The sequence below is a fragment of the Acanthisitta chloris genome, unplaced genomic scaffold (genome assembly GCF_000695815.1).
Source record: "Acanthisitta chloris isolate BGI_N310 unplaced genomic scaffold, ASM69581v1 scaffold28711, whole genome shotgun sequence".
In the NCBI taxonomy this organism is placed as follows: domain Eukaryota; kingdom Metazoa; phylum Chordata; class Aves; order Passeriformes; family Acanthisittidae; genus Acanthisitta; species Acanthisitta chloris.
This window is the reverse complement of record NW_008654778.1, coordinates 19,720-33,831: the sequence shown is the minus strand read 5'-3', so window position 1 is coordinate 33,831 and position 14,112 is coordinate 19,720. Positions and strand designations below refer to the sequence as shown.

At 46.4% G+C, this 14,112-nt stretch overlaps 1 protein-coding gene across 1 annotated transcript; it reads right to left on the bottom strand.

The window, feature by feature from the left end:
• Positions 1-3,148: 3,148 nt before the first annotated feature.
• On the bottom strand, positions 3,149-9,072 carry LOC103810762 (leucine-rich repeat neuronal protein 4-like). The gene is made up of 4 exons (XM_009083680.1): positions 8,385-9,072; positions 7,020-7,224; positions 5,572-5,709; positions 3,149-4,475 (listed from the first exon to the last, which is right to left on the bottom strand). The coding sequence occupies exons 1-4, from the start codon at positions 9,070-9,072 to the stop codon at positions 3,149-3,151; spliced, it is 2,358 nt and encodes a 785-aa protein (XP_009081928.1).
• Between the last annotated feature and the right edge of the window lie 5,040 nt (positions 9,073-14,112).

The window sequence follows — 14,112 nt, the reverse complement described above, 5'->3', positions numbered from 1 at the left end:
ATGGCTTCATGTGTGGGTGGGAATGTTTACATGTGACTTTCTGGTTGCTTTCCTCACTGAGTAGTCCTGAGCAGGACTGTGAGAGTTCACTCCACTGGTTGGGTCCATCCACAGTAAGGAAAATACTGGAAAAATCCAAAGTGGTTATGAGTTGTGTTTACAAGGACAGCTCTGGGTTTTGAAGCTGGGGAGTGGTGATGACATTAGTTTTTTCCTACAGTTAAACTTGGATTATGTAGAAACCAGAAAATAGGCTTCAAGATAACTTTATCCTGTTGATTAAAATATTACTTTTTTATTAGAGTTTAGTTTCTAAATCAGTACATGCAGCTACAATAAAATACCTAGAGGGAATAAAGTGGTAATTCAGTTTGTCCAGAAGTTTACATCTTTTTAACAACTAGCACTAGGCAGTGCTTCCCAAGGAAGGTTTTATACTTTAATACTTACTTGGAAAATGTTGTGACTTACTCAAATGAGAGTTGCCCTTTTGAATAGTTGTTGTTTTACCTGTTCTTGGTCTGCAGCAGCTGTTTACAGGACACATGAGTTCTGGGTGGGAATACAGGAAGGACATTTTTGATCCAAGCTGGAATTTTTCAGGGATGGCAGAGTAAAGCCAGAAACTTTCATAACTTGAAAATTTCAGAGTGCCTATATAATATATCCAAGGAGGGTTGGTTGTAGCTTAGCACAAATATTAGGAAAAAGAGAGGAGCACTACCCCTGCCTGGGGCATCTGTGCCTTGGGGCAGTTCATTGACCCAGATGAAACTGGGCTATTGAGGGTCAGCTGGAGCAAGTGGGATTTGTGGGAGTGGGACTTGTATATTTGTGTGACTCCCAAAAAGGCACTTTTAAAGAAAAGGAGGCTTTGACATGTTCCCTTTGCTGTGAAATTCAGGAGAGGCTGTAGTGAGAATTGGCTGGAGAAATCAGTTGTGCTAAACCTGCATCTCACAGTGGGAAAAGGTTCAAGAGACTGATGTTGGTATAAGATTGCACTTCCAGGTAGTGTCAGGCCGGAGTGTACCCTGCTCACTTGACCCTCAGGGAAGTCAGATCCTGTTACTGGTAGGTCTCCCACTGAGCTTTGTGGCTTTCTGGTTAGGTGTTCAGTGATTATGAGCTGCAGTGTGGTAAAGGGTAGTTAGATGTGTCCTCTCAATGTGTTACCTCGTTGTAAAAGATGTCTTGCTTTGGACTAACTCATAGTGTAACTGGAACAATATTTATTTTCAGTTGCATTATCTTTTTCTGTCCTCCTCTAGAGCTAATCTCCAAGACAATATAAACTCCTATTCACAAATCTCTTACTTTGTTTCACTTTATGTTTCTGGTAATACCAAAGACCTTAGTTAAGGTCTCTTAGAGCTGTGTTGGACAAACACAAGGGAGTATATGCCTGTTTGGGGTAATGAGTCTTTGAGTCATTTGCTCACTTCAGAAGAAGTGTCATCTCTGCCTGTTCACTAGAACTTCAGAAAACACAGGAAAAACCAGGCCAGAAATACATATGAAAGTCTAAGTCTAAAGAAAGGTCTGAACGACCAGAATGTGAAAATAAAAGAGATTTTTGAAATGAAAGGTGGCATCATCCTGGCTTCTGCATCTGCATTTCACTGCTATTGTGAGTTTGGGTCGTGGAGCTCAGCACAGGGCAGGAATCTGCAATGAGCACCTGTCCAGGGACTGTGTCATTCCCAGTGCAGAGCTGGGGAAAGGACAAACTCCCTGAAAGGACTGCAAGCCCATAGTGTGAGGACAGCCCACACAAAATGAAAGCTCATAGTACATCAGAGAACTCAAATTTGTAATAAACATAATAAAAACATTTCCTTACTACATGGTGAAAGTTTGTTCCAAAACAACAAAATGGGTTAATTTCCCAGGCTAAACATTGTAGATGGAACAGACAACACCAAGATCTAAGTCTTTAACAAAGAATCAGAACTTAGCTCTGTAGCTTTTATTTCTGTTAATACTGGAAGCATTAAAAAATGGACAGAACAGATACTCTTTTACACTGTACAGCACCTTTCCCTCGGGGATCCTGGGGGGATTTTACACAGCGTCTATCAGCAGTACAGCAACAGAATCGTAAACCTATGGGGAAGTATTTGATTAGCACAAACATCTCTGAATTTTAATGGCAAGCTCAAAACTGGGATTCTCTGCATCTCTCACTATTACTGTAGCAGAAATTAGCACCCAAAAGTTCATTTGAAAGGTGTCTGCAGAACTGTCTGCTGCTGGCGGATGGGATTTCAGTTTTTCAAGTCTCAGCAACACACATTAAATTGTTTCATTACTTGGCTCTTTGCCTCTGTGTGAGGTAAACCGTCAACTGCTAAATGTGTGGATGGGACAGATGTTTGGGACAGAGCAATCATCTCTGATGCATTCTGAGCAATCTGCTTCTGTGGGTCACTGCTGTACTGCAGACTCCCCACTGCCTGTGAATTGGCATCATGGAAGCACTTGGGAGACTGCGTTGTGGACAACATCATAAAAACTCAGAATAAAACAATTATCCCTGCCCTAAGGATCCTGCACAGTCCATCTTCATGTTTTTCCCAAGCTGAAGTTTGGCTGAGCTGCAGTCACTGGCATTGCTTAATGGAGTTAGGTCTGCACAGCACCTTACCACTGAGCCTGAGGAGACCTTCCTCTCCCTTCTTCGCTAATACTTTTTTTGGAGAATACCTTTAAAAAATTGAAAACCCAACTTCACTCTGTGAATAAAAGCAGAGCGTGCCTTGCTTAGCTAGATGCATCCTGGATCATGGCTCTCAGCTGTGTCTGTGAGAGACCTTGGGGGCAGACAGCTGGCCAGGCAGCCTCTCACTGTGAAATGTACACTGTGCTGTTTGTAGGTGATCATAAAAACAACTTTTCAAGGTTAGTGTCTGCTAGGGTCCAGGTTAGTGGCTGCTGCTTAGCGCATGAACAAGAGCCCAAAGACTTTTTTCTGACTACCTACCTTCATTACTAGCTTTTCTTTTTTGGTGGTTTTCTCTCCGTTAGAAACATAAGGGTTATGACAGCTGATGGTTCATAGTTTTGCTGAAGGACATGAGAGTCTCACAAAAACATACCAAAGTGATGGAGACAGTGAGCTTTGAATGTGTAAAACAATCTCCCAGAGCTAGTTAGCAGTTTGTAGTTTTAACGGATAATCAAACGCTGGGTTCTTGTAGGAGACTAAGTGTGTACCATATTGCTCACTCTGAGGCTTTCTACATGCCTTACACAGACATACAGACAAAATAATTGTGGTAATGAGAAAGAGTCCACTTGCTGCAGAGAGAGCAGCAAGGACAGACTTGTAGCTGGGTTTTGTTTTAAATCTGGTGCATGAATTACCTGGAATTTCATGACCTGTTGCCTGGCTTGACCCTGCTTTGTTCGAAGCAGTCACACAAATGTGGTAAGTGGTGTATGGTAACAGATCATACAGAGTGTACTGCCTGGCTGTAGAATAAATATTGTCCATGACAAACTGCCTGTCCTCATTGCCTTGGGCATGAAGCATCAGCTCATAGGTGTGAACAACTGAATATGGGGCACACCAGCGAATCTGTGCAGAACTGTCTGTAACTTCAGTCACCTCTCTGAGGCTCGGTGGGTCAGGAACCTCATCTTCCGTTGACATGCCAGGACATAAACACTGGGATGCATTCTGAAGCTCACTGCATGGCTTCTGAAGGTGCCTGCAAGGATCATAGTCACAGGAGATGTGTGCCAGTTGCACTGTGGTTTCCTTTGGCTGTTCATCATAATCGTAGTCATCTGTAGAGTCTAATGGTGGTCTGGTGGGTGCTTGTTCCAGCCGAGGACTGCTCCATGTGGAGTTTGGCTGTGGTCGGCTCATCTGTGGGGAACCTTTCCCAGAGTGAGTGGCAAAGGAGTGGGTATGATGGGCAGTGGCATTGGGCTTTCCTGGTGCTCCAGTAGAATAACCACTGGTGGTCTGGTTGGATGGGCCGTCCTGAGGAACCGTCACATCGGTTGGCCTGAGCACTCTCTTTAACTGGTCTGCTCCAGTTTGACTTGTGGAGCTGTAGTCTGGGGACTGAGCGTAGAAAGCATTGAGAAAAACTGGGAAGGAGGTTGTGGATGCAAAGGAAGGGGGATTGCTTGTGGATTGGGAAACTGCCTCCTCCTCGGGGAAGGAACTGTTGGCCTTTGTGAGCATCGGCTCCGTTGGGTTGGCTGTTATTGTGCTCATTCCATTCCTTTGGATTAGGGAGCTGGTGTAAGTGTCTTTGGTTAGCAGAGCTGAGTCTGTTGTTACTACAGTAGTGGCATCGTAATGGGTGAAGTTGAAAGCATCATGATCAGGAGAGGTTGTGTTTGAACCAGGCAGAGTAATGTTGCTCTCAGACTGGCATTTATCATAGAGTTCTAGCAGTGAAAAAGATGTTGAAGGTCTGCCCCAGTCTTCCTGGGATGTGCAAAAAGTCTCCTGAGCCCTGCAGAGGGGACAAGATAGAATAGTCAAGATCCGTAAGAACATGACAAGCTCCTGTAGGCTGCTGGGATTGGAATTGGCAACTTGCTGCCAAAAAACAGTCTTTATATTAAAGAGGACATGAAACCTAGACCAAAGCTAGGTTGTCTCAACAACAGTCCTGTGTTTGGCAGATGGCCTCCCACAGCACGAGGAATTTAGCTGACTGACTTTTGGGGTTGTAAGGTGGAATAGTATCTTTTGCCCAAGGGGAAACATCCTTTGGTACAAGGACTGTGAACCTTAGCAAGGGTGTTAGGGTTCAAGGCAATTTGTCGTAAAAGGGTCAGATTTTAATGCCACGCTAAGAGGGGAACACATGCAGAGAGACATAACAGGATCCCTAAAATCCTTAAACCAGCTGGTTTAGGCAGCTGGAGCTGGGCTGACCTGGGATGTGCTTTTAAGTGACTAAGCTCGAGTTCTTTCTTTACTCAGACATTCAAGTTTTGGTAAAGCCCATCCTGATGACAAACAATCTAATCTTAACAGTCTACTTCCCTGCTCTCTCAGAGGTTTGATGACAAATCTTCTTGGTGGCCTTTCAAAAGGAAGAGGCTTCATTTATATGCAGAGTACTTCTTTTAACTATGACTTACTGTAGTTCATATGTAAAACTGTAGGAGATTGTGAAAACAATAGGTGAGAAATGGTGCTATTTTCGAGGGGTTTTGTTGACGGCCAGTGCCAGTGTAAGCTTTGGGAATGGCAGGATAAGGAGGAGATAATTTGCTAAAGATCGAGTCTTCCAGTTCCTGCTCTCAGCTCTCAGTGATGGCCCACCAAGCCAGCTCAGTTTTTATCTCCAGCCAATAGAGAAGTATGATCCGAAATAGAAGGAAAATATTATTCTCACCTTAAAGTAGAATCTACAGCTAATAGCACTTTATGCTTTTTCCCTGAGGGGGACTTTATTTTACTTTTGTACCTCTTGTGGAAGGAAAGAGCATGCAAGGAATTTGAATAACTTAGATGATGGTGAATGTCAGATGCCCAAACAACTTACACATTGAAGTTGTGTCTGAAGAGCATTACTTTATCTCCTTGAACTCACTTACTTTTGCAGCACAACTTTCTTGGGCTTGGAGAGCAGCCAGGAAAGCTGGCAGTTGCATAACAGAGGATTTCCATACAAGTTGATGGTGATGCCATCCGATGAGTTGGTGTCCCAAGGATTAAAGGAACTCAGGTTACAGCTGCAAGATGACAAATGCAATAATTAGCAAACGCTCAGCTACCTTCCAAGGACTGGAGTGTGCTTAGTATCCTAGTGTGGGTAGGGCTCAAAGCAACATTCCCAGTTACCCTGGCAGTGGTCAGTTATTAAAATCACTTGGCACTTTAAAGTCCAGGCTAATGCCTGCCCATCTCTATTTGGCACAGTGTAGCTGCTGTGTGGTAAAGCATAACCATAAAGGGTTAACACCTTTAGAGGGGCGAGTGGCAGGGAAAGGGCCTGGCATTTCAGAAGAGTCTTCTGTGAAAGGTGATCTCCTCTCTGCCATCACATATTCAGCTTCACTTTTTACTACACCATTTTGTTATCTTCTTTCTCAATCTGCTTGTAAGGGCTTGACTTTTCTCTATGCCAGTCATCCTCTGCATGTTAATTGCCTCTTGCATACACACCTACTAAAACCAAATGACTAACACAGGAAGACCTTGCTTGCCTTTACTGTTAAACTGTCCTAGTTGCAAAAAGTGTGGTAGTGTCACCTCCCTGCAGACTGTGTTGTGCACTCAGAAGATGCTCTTTTGTCTAGGACTTTTAACTGCCACTCCTTTGAGTCTGGGTCATGATTTTTAGCACTCTGAACTAGTATTCTTGCAGATATTGTAAAGTGGTGTGTAAATTCAGTGCGGCAATCTAGTGAAGGATGAAATCCATTGGGAAATTTTGCTTTTAAATAGATTTATTTTCCTGAAACTGGTTCCTAGAGCACAGACATTCCCTAGTGTTTGTTTTCTGATATGCTTATAACCTGGGCCTATATTATAAAAATCTTTTTAGGTACTCTGCAGATTGTTTCCTTTATGCTGACTGTTCTGTGGTGCAGTTCACCTACTATTGTTTTGATAAATCACTTTCAGACTTTTGTTTCTCTTTAGTGTTTCAGGTGTGTGACATATCAAGAAGTGTTACTGCTAGAATAAGGACTGAACTATTGCTTTTACTAATGTTGGACAAGGAACTATATTAATCTCACACCCCAAAAATGGGAGAAACAGGAATTTTGTCTGCTTCCAAGATGCAGATTTTAGGAAACTGTCAGCATTCATCCTTTGTAATTGTGCTATGTGTCTCATGCTGCCTCTTTGGGCTGTATCAACTCTGTCGGGTCTGTATCACAGGTTTTACATGGCATATCCAAATGTGTAAGACAGCAAGCCCATTCCTCCTCCTTAAATCACAAGTAAACTCTCTCAAAGTCAGCTCCTGGGCACCATGGTGCTGTGAGGCAAAGGCAATGTTATGCAAGGGAGAACTGAAAAGAAAACAACTCACTTCTCAAAGGAGAGGTGACTCAGATGAGGAGCACTGTCAAACATCTCCGTCCTCACGAAACCCAGGGAATGGGAGTCCTGGCAGTTCAGCTCCCAGAGACCAGGCATGGGCTTGAGGAAGTCAGTGTCGAGGCTTCTTAGCAGTGGCATCTTTGTCAGGTGAAGTGATCTGAGGTTGGCCAAGTCTCTGGTCCACTCTGGTTGAACTAAAGCAGAAAAATACTTATACTTGTTAGCCAAATAAAGCATTCCTGTGGATTTCTGCCTAGAAAAAGGGTTTGAATTCATAGATATAAAATATCTCTGTCATATTGTGCAACGGTTCTCTTTGGGAAAGAACAAAAATCAATACCCCGGTGTGTAAACATCCAAGCAGTTGTGCTTCTGTAACAACATGACCCTGCAGGTCGTGCTGTTGCAGGGCAGAAGAAGGGAAGATAGAAGGGCAATAAAACTGATAGAGATACAGAGTAGCTTTCTTGTTAGGTGAGATTAAATGAAGAAAAATTTCTCTGCTCATAGAAGTGGTGGGTGGGAAGAAATCAGAGACATCTAGAAAGTACTGTCTGGTGCAATAAGGGCAAATAACTTCTTATTTCTCCTATCACAGGAAAAAAACCCCAAGAGACTTGAAACAGAAAGAATAGGACTTGTACAAAGGGGCCTTTCCATACCATGACTGAATTGTGCATCTCGCTACCATAAGAGGGATTAGGCAAATTCATGGAGGTGGTGCATGTGTTAAATGTGGGTTGAAGGGAAACCTCTGGCTTGAGAACCCCCTACGGCCCTGGCTCTGCCCCAGGCTGGGAGCACCTGGGCAAGGCATGTAACATCTGTCTGCCTCAGCACCTCAGTTATAAACTGAGGCTGGCAGGGGAAGCTGCAAAAGGAAGACAACATCCTGAAAATTGCTTAGGGCTGGGATTTTCTCCCTGATGGGAAACATTTGGCCAGCTGCGGCAGCACAAAGAGCCTCTCTCTGTGCTACTTCAGTGCAGTGGTACAAAGCAGAGTGGAGCTGTGGGGACAATGAAAGATTTCAGCAGCCTGTCTGGAAAGAGAAATTAATTTCCTCCTGTATCCCCCAAAGTTAATCCCGGGGCTGACAGCAGGATGACTGTCAGTGGCAGACAGTGGAATTAGGATGGAGGTGGATGACTACACTGGGACAAACAGTCCTGTTTCATGGTGTCTGGTCTCTGCCCTTCCGCTGGGAGGCTGCTCTGTGGGACAGTGCCTCGCACATTTGGCCCAGCTGTTTGCACCTTTCAGCTTGGCCAGGATGGGCCATCAGCCCTGCAAGGCTTCTGCTCACTAGGCCTGACCAAGCCCCGTGTTTATAGTGGGAAATCCAGAAACTTACTTTTCTCAAGAAAGGTCCCGCTCAGATCCAGCACATTGATGGAGTTCCCAGGCCTGTTCATAGCCTCACTGGGAGCTGTGCTGATGGCAAAAGCAGACTCCCTAATTCCTCTGCTGTCATCCTGCCCGAGCAGTGTTGCGGAGAGGTTCAGGACCTGCAGCTGAGGGTAGCAGGAAAAAGCCAGCGGCTGGATTTCAATCAGTGGGTTTCCTGCCAGGGACAACCACCTCAGGTTTGGCAGGGCAGAGCTGTGGCAGGATGGCACAGATGACAGCTTATTAAAGCTCAAGTCCAGGGAGTGGAGGCTGCTGAGGGGCTCAGATCCCCATCTCACCGACCAGAGATGGTTCTGCCTCAGTGAGAGGACACGCAGCCGTGGGAGATTTGCTATCTCTGTGCCGTTCACCTCTTCTAAGAGGTTGCTGCTGAGATCCAAGGTCTCCAGGGTCTCTGGCAGGCAGACAGGGAAAGCTGTCAGGCTGCTGTTGGTCAGCTGCAGAGTGATCCAAGTCCTGTTTTTCCGGTCCTCGCAGGACATGCTGGTGAGGTTAATATTTTCCCAAGGGTCTTCCTGAGCCAGCTGGAAAAAGGTGGTGACATCCCTCGATGCTGCAGGCTCTGGTCTGCTCACCGGGCCAGACAGAGTGATCCCCTCCAGCAGGGAGAGGATGAGCAAGCGGGAAAACATCCTTCTCCGAAGCGTTTTCACTTAACTTGCAAGATCTGTTTGGTTTTCATTTCATGGAGGGGAGAACAAATCATCAACATTAAGAACTAAATTAGCCTCCCCTCAGCTAACTAAAGGCTACTCAAAGGTGAAACATTTATAAGTCCTTTCCCATTACATCCAGACAGTGATAAGTGGCAATGAATAGTTCTTCTGTAATTAAACCTAATTAAACCTAAGTAAACACAAACCCTTGGGGATAGAAATGTCATGCAGTCTTAGTCTAAGCATACCTACAGTTTTTCATGCAGGAAGCATGAACCAAGCTGTATCCCACACCAGTACCCACAGTGCCAGCCTGGCAGCAGCAGTGCAGGAGGTGAGCTCCCCAGCAGCACAGGGGCACGAGGGACTCACCCATACCACTCCACTATCAAAATACCAGTTGGTACTACACCAGACAGACTGGGATGCCAGTGTGCTGTGGGGTGTGACTTTTATACCTGGCTGTGTATGGCTCTTTACAGGGTTGTCCTGCTGCAGTGTCCAGTTTGGCCAGCCCAGTGGGAAGAGTTTTCTAATGGAGTGATGGCCAAGCAGCTTGGCTAGGGTCAGGTATGCCTGTGGCAAGGGATTATTTTCTCTGAGATTGTCTGTGCAAAGCAAATGTATGGATCCAAAGGCAGAGGAGGGTTATCAAACTTTGAATGATGTAGGGGCCCAAACTGGGCTGAGTCGTAATGCAGTCTGCAGGTAAAAGTGCCTTTGCTGTGCTAGGAAGGACTTTCCTTCCCTTAGCAGAAATGGAGACAGCAAAGCCCTGGGGCTTTTGTGGGCTCTGCCCGGGCCGTTCTGCCCCATTCTGAGTGACAGCCACGGTGGTGGCCGCACAGGCACTCTGAGGCTCCCGGGCAGCTGGCAGTGCCCACAGCCTGTCTGCGTTACGGCTGGGCCCTGCCGCAGGTGAGCACCGCGGACATGCTGCACAGCCCAGCTGCTGGGGGAAGGATGCACTGAAATGCAGCTCCTGAACCTGTGGGAAGTGGAAGTAGTCAGAAACTGAGTACTCTCCTGGATCAGGGCCCCGAAGGCCTGGGCGCCAAGAAACATGTTATTTATTTAGTCTTACAGTTCCATCTGTGCTCCCTCCTCCTCTTCCCATCCCCGTCTTTGTCATTTTAAAAAGGAAAAAAACGTCCTAAGTAACTTGTGCAAGGCCTTGTAGGTAATCTGTGACAGAGGAGGGAATTAATCCCAGCCCCAAACTAGTGCTTTTCTCACTGAGCTGTCATTGCTCATCCAAAAATATATTACAGTATAGGGGTGTGACCGAAGCCCCACATAGTATGAAATATCTCAGATTTATTCCAAACTTTAATAGCTACTTGCTGTTCCCTGAATGGTGCCAGGTCTTGCCCACACCATCAACTGTTGCTGCCGTCACAGCTTTGAAGTAGGGACCAGCAAAATAGCGTACATTGGACACCAAAATACTATATATTTGGTTGTCTCTCTTCTTTCTGCCAGACGGAACCGTGCAAGGGCCAGCAGCTTCAGGGCTTCCCGGTCACTGGAGCTGCTGGATCCTCTGCTCCGCAGCACATGGCTGGGAGAGGATAGGAGGAATTGGGCTGCTGGATTCCAATTTTAGAGTTAATCTTAATCCCTGCCTCTAAACCGCATCCGCTTGCACGTACCTGTCCCAAAGTCCTGGTGCCTCGTGCCTCCGCTCTGAGCAGCTCCGATTGCCTGGCCTTGATTTTATACACTTCGGTGACTCAGCCGAGAGCGTGAAATGCCTCTTTTCTGTTCCCAGCCTTCCCTGCTCGCGGCTCTGCCCACAAGCGCAGGCAACGTTTGTTCCAGGCTCGCTCCCCCGCATCCAGCTTTCCCCTCGCCTAGAGAGGGGGCGGCTCCAGGCAGCTTTCCCTGCTCCCTTGGCCCTAGCAGGAGGTGGGTGGGAGGGCTCTTATTTCCCAACACTCAGGCAGGGCTGCTCCTGTCTGTCTTTGTCTAAGCAGAGGGGGGTAAAGGGAAAAGATCAGTGTCAGTAGTCCCAACTGTTTCACTGACGGGGGGGAAGGGGGAGGAATTGTGTTTCTTTGCTGCTGAGGCTCTCTCTGATGGCATGGGCTTTGGACTCTCTCTAGGCGCCAATAAAGGGCTTCAAGTGTTTAAATTTCTGTCTAAGACTCTTGTTCTTGGGAGTAAGTCCTGAAAATGTTCACTCAGGACAAATGCCTTTCCTAAGGAGGCCCTTGGAAAATGTCAAAAGTGAAACCCTCACCTGCTGCTCCCACAGAGAGGAATTCTCTCTGCTGATGGAGAAGCCTTGGGAGGCCTGTCCTGGTCCCACTGTGCATGGGTTGTGTTCTCTGCTCTGCCTCTGTGTACCACATGGCTTGGGAGGATTCCCTTCCTGCTACTTCTCTCATCCTTTGCTGGATAAGTAAGGCTGCCATTGTAAACTATCTCCAGCCAAGGGACCTGCCCTGAGCTGGGTTTTTCAGCATTCCCACAATTCAAATAATAATCAGGCTGGTTGAGAGCCTAAGTCAGGAAAGGGATCCCAGAATGGGCTGAATTGATAGATTGTTCCAAAGTCAAAGCAAAAGGGTTGTTGTTCCATTGCTACTGTAAGACAATTAACGATTAAAATTTCGAAGAGAACAGGAGTCAGTGCTTTTCATTTATCAGGACAACAAAACAGATCCCTGACATGAAGGCAGCACAGATCTTTATGGTTTGGTGCTAAAGTGCAGATAAAGGTCTTGCTTTCCCCAAAACCTTGAGCCTGCATGTGCACATGTACTCAGGCCTTATCTACTGACCCGTGTCTTCATTATCTGCGTGGGGAGATAGCCTTGAAAAACACCAGAACATCCACAGAACAAGATAGAGGCGTTCAGAAGGACTCTCCGGAGCCATTGCGGTTCCCTAGGAGGCCGGGCGAGATGTGCACATTGTTCCCCTGTGGAATGGCTCTAAGGCAAGACAAACAGTTCCTAAATGAGGGGCTAATCCCACATTAGAAGGCTGGTGGAGCAGCAGGCACGTGCACTCTGGCAGGTACCTCCAGAGACCTGCACTCCTTAAGGCTGAAAGGCCAAAGTGGAGCAGGTTAAAAAAAATCTGAAGAATTTGGTGTAAGAGGAGGAAAGACCAGCACCAGCCAGGCTGGTGGAAACTTGTCTTCCCTCTGGCTTCTGCTGGCTGTAGAGCTCCTCTTTGGGAAGCTGGGGAGCAGGGAAGTAGCCTGGCTTTGCCCTAGGCTATGGAGTACCTGTGTTAGGTTTGCTGCCCTCAGCTCAGTATTTGTAGACAGTGAATTTTCATTGGCGATTTTAAGGTTATTGGTTATTTTGTTTCGAATATATATTAAAAAACTACTTCGTGGAACCTAGTGAGCCAAAAGCTGCCTTAATTTTATTGTGTTCAACCTCACTGACTGCATTTTGGAGGTTGAGGCAAGCAGACTGTCAGAGTGGGAAAGCAACTGCTCATTTTGGTGAAGGTGGAGGAGAGGTGGAGGTTTTGTTTGCCCAGAGGCACTTGATTGCCGAGTGATACAGAGAACCTTTCGCAAAAGGCAGAGCACCCTTGGAAAATGAGCTTTTGTTATGTTTATTTTCCAGCTTTGTTTCTGATTTTTACATGCCCGGTTTTTGTTGCAGGTACTTTGTCTTCCCAGCTCTTTGCCCAGCTACAAACTCCAAATCGTCTGGAATATTCCTGCTATGGTGCTACATCTTAAACAGCTGGCCCGGTACTGGTGAAGGTTTCCCGGGGCACGCAGCAGCTTTCTCGTCAGTTGCCTTGGAATATCTCGTAGCAGCAGGCAGAGATTTCCCCTTCATGAGTCACTTTGGCGTGTTCCCTGGTCACCTTTTATTCTTCTCTTTTTCTGCTTTTCTAAGAGTTTCAGTGGCAACCTGAGGGAACGTTTAATAAAAGCAGGGGTTTTGTCAGCCTTTTCACACTGGTAATGCAAAAAGAGCTGAGCCAGACCCCCCTCCCCGGGGGTGATTCAGGGCTGCACAAAAGCCCCTCTGCCCAGAGGAATGCTAAGGCTGAGCCCTGCATTCCTTAGTGACACCAAGATAAGCAGAGCTCAGGGAGAGCAGGAGAAGGCAGGATGGTACCAGGCTGTAAAGTTTAAGAGGTGAATGTTTCTCGTTGGCCGTGATCCAAGTGATGGTTAAAAATGAAAATATCCTGAAAAAATGTGGAGAATGGCTTTTAATGCCAACAGAAGAAATATTTTGCAGGTCTGTCCACAGAGCAAGCACAAGCAAGACAGAGAACAGGGAGAGAATGCAAGAAGAGGATTACTTAGCCTAAGGTTTCAGAAAACTATGGGGTGTGTGTCCTGTCCGCTGCAGTAATGCGCACAGCGGTGAAATCCCCTATGGAACTTGATGTAAGAGCCACCTGACACGGGCAGTGTTTCACCCTGAGCTGACTGTGGTTTAATTAAGCTCGATGTACAGAACAGGGTTGCAGCTGAGCTGAGGTGTAAGTTTCCTAAAGGTTTTTGTTTTCATCTGTACCATATTCCGGTCCAGGATTTCATCTCTGTATTGCAAAATTGCAGGGCAGACGCCCTTGTCCTGCTTTCACTCACTGTGAAACCTCTCCCACATCTGGCACCATGCAATTAATAATGTGGTGCTAGAGACCACTGAGCCTGTGTTTTAACCCTCTGTGTAAGTCAGGTGGGACAAACATGCCAGAGCCAGGTCTAAGCAGGTTATTGCAGCGATAGGCAAGGGTGTGGTACCCCGTGTGCATTAAGGGGAATGTCTGGAGCCTGGCTGGGATGAAAGATGACTGATGCTGTGGCTGGTGCAGGCTTCCTCTCAGGTGCTGCCAACCATATCCAGCCTGGAATGATGGAGGTGCAGGAGTGCCCTGGGTCATGCCTTCCTCTTCCAGTCTCTCCAAGGTCTCCTTGTAGGAAGTGAGGCTACTGTCACATGCAGCTTTGAAAGCAGCTGCGTAAAACCTGATTCCTTTCTTAAGTGTTCCTTACCTATCATAGAAAAGCCTTGCAAGGTGAGT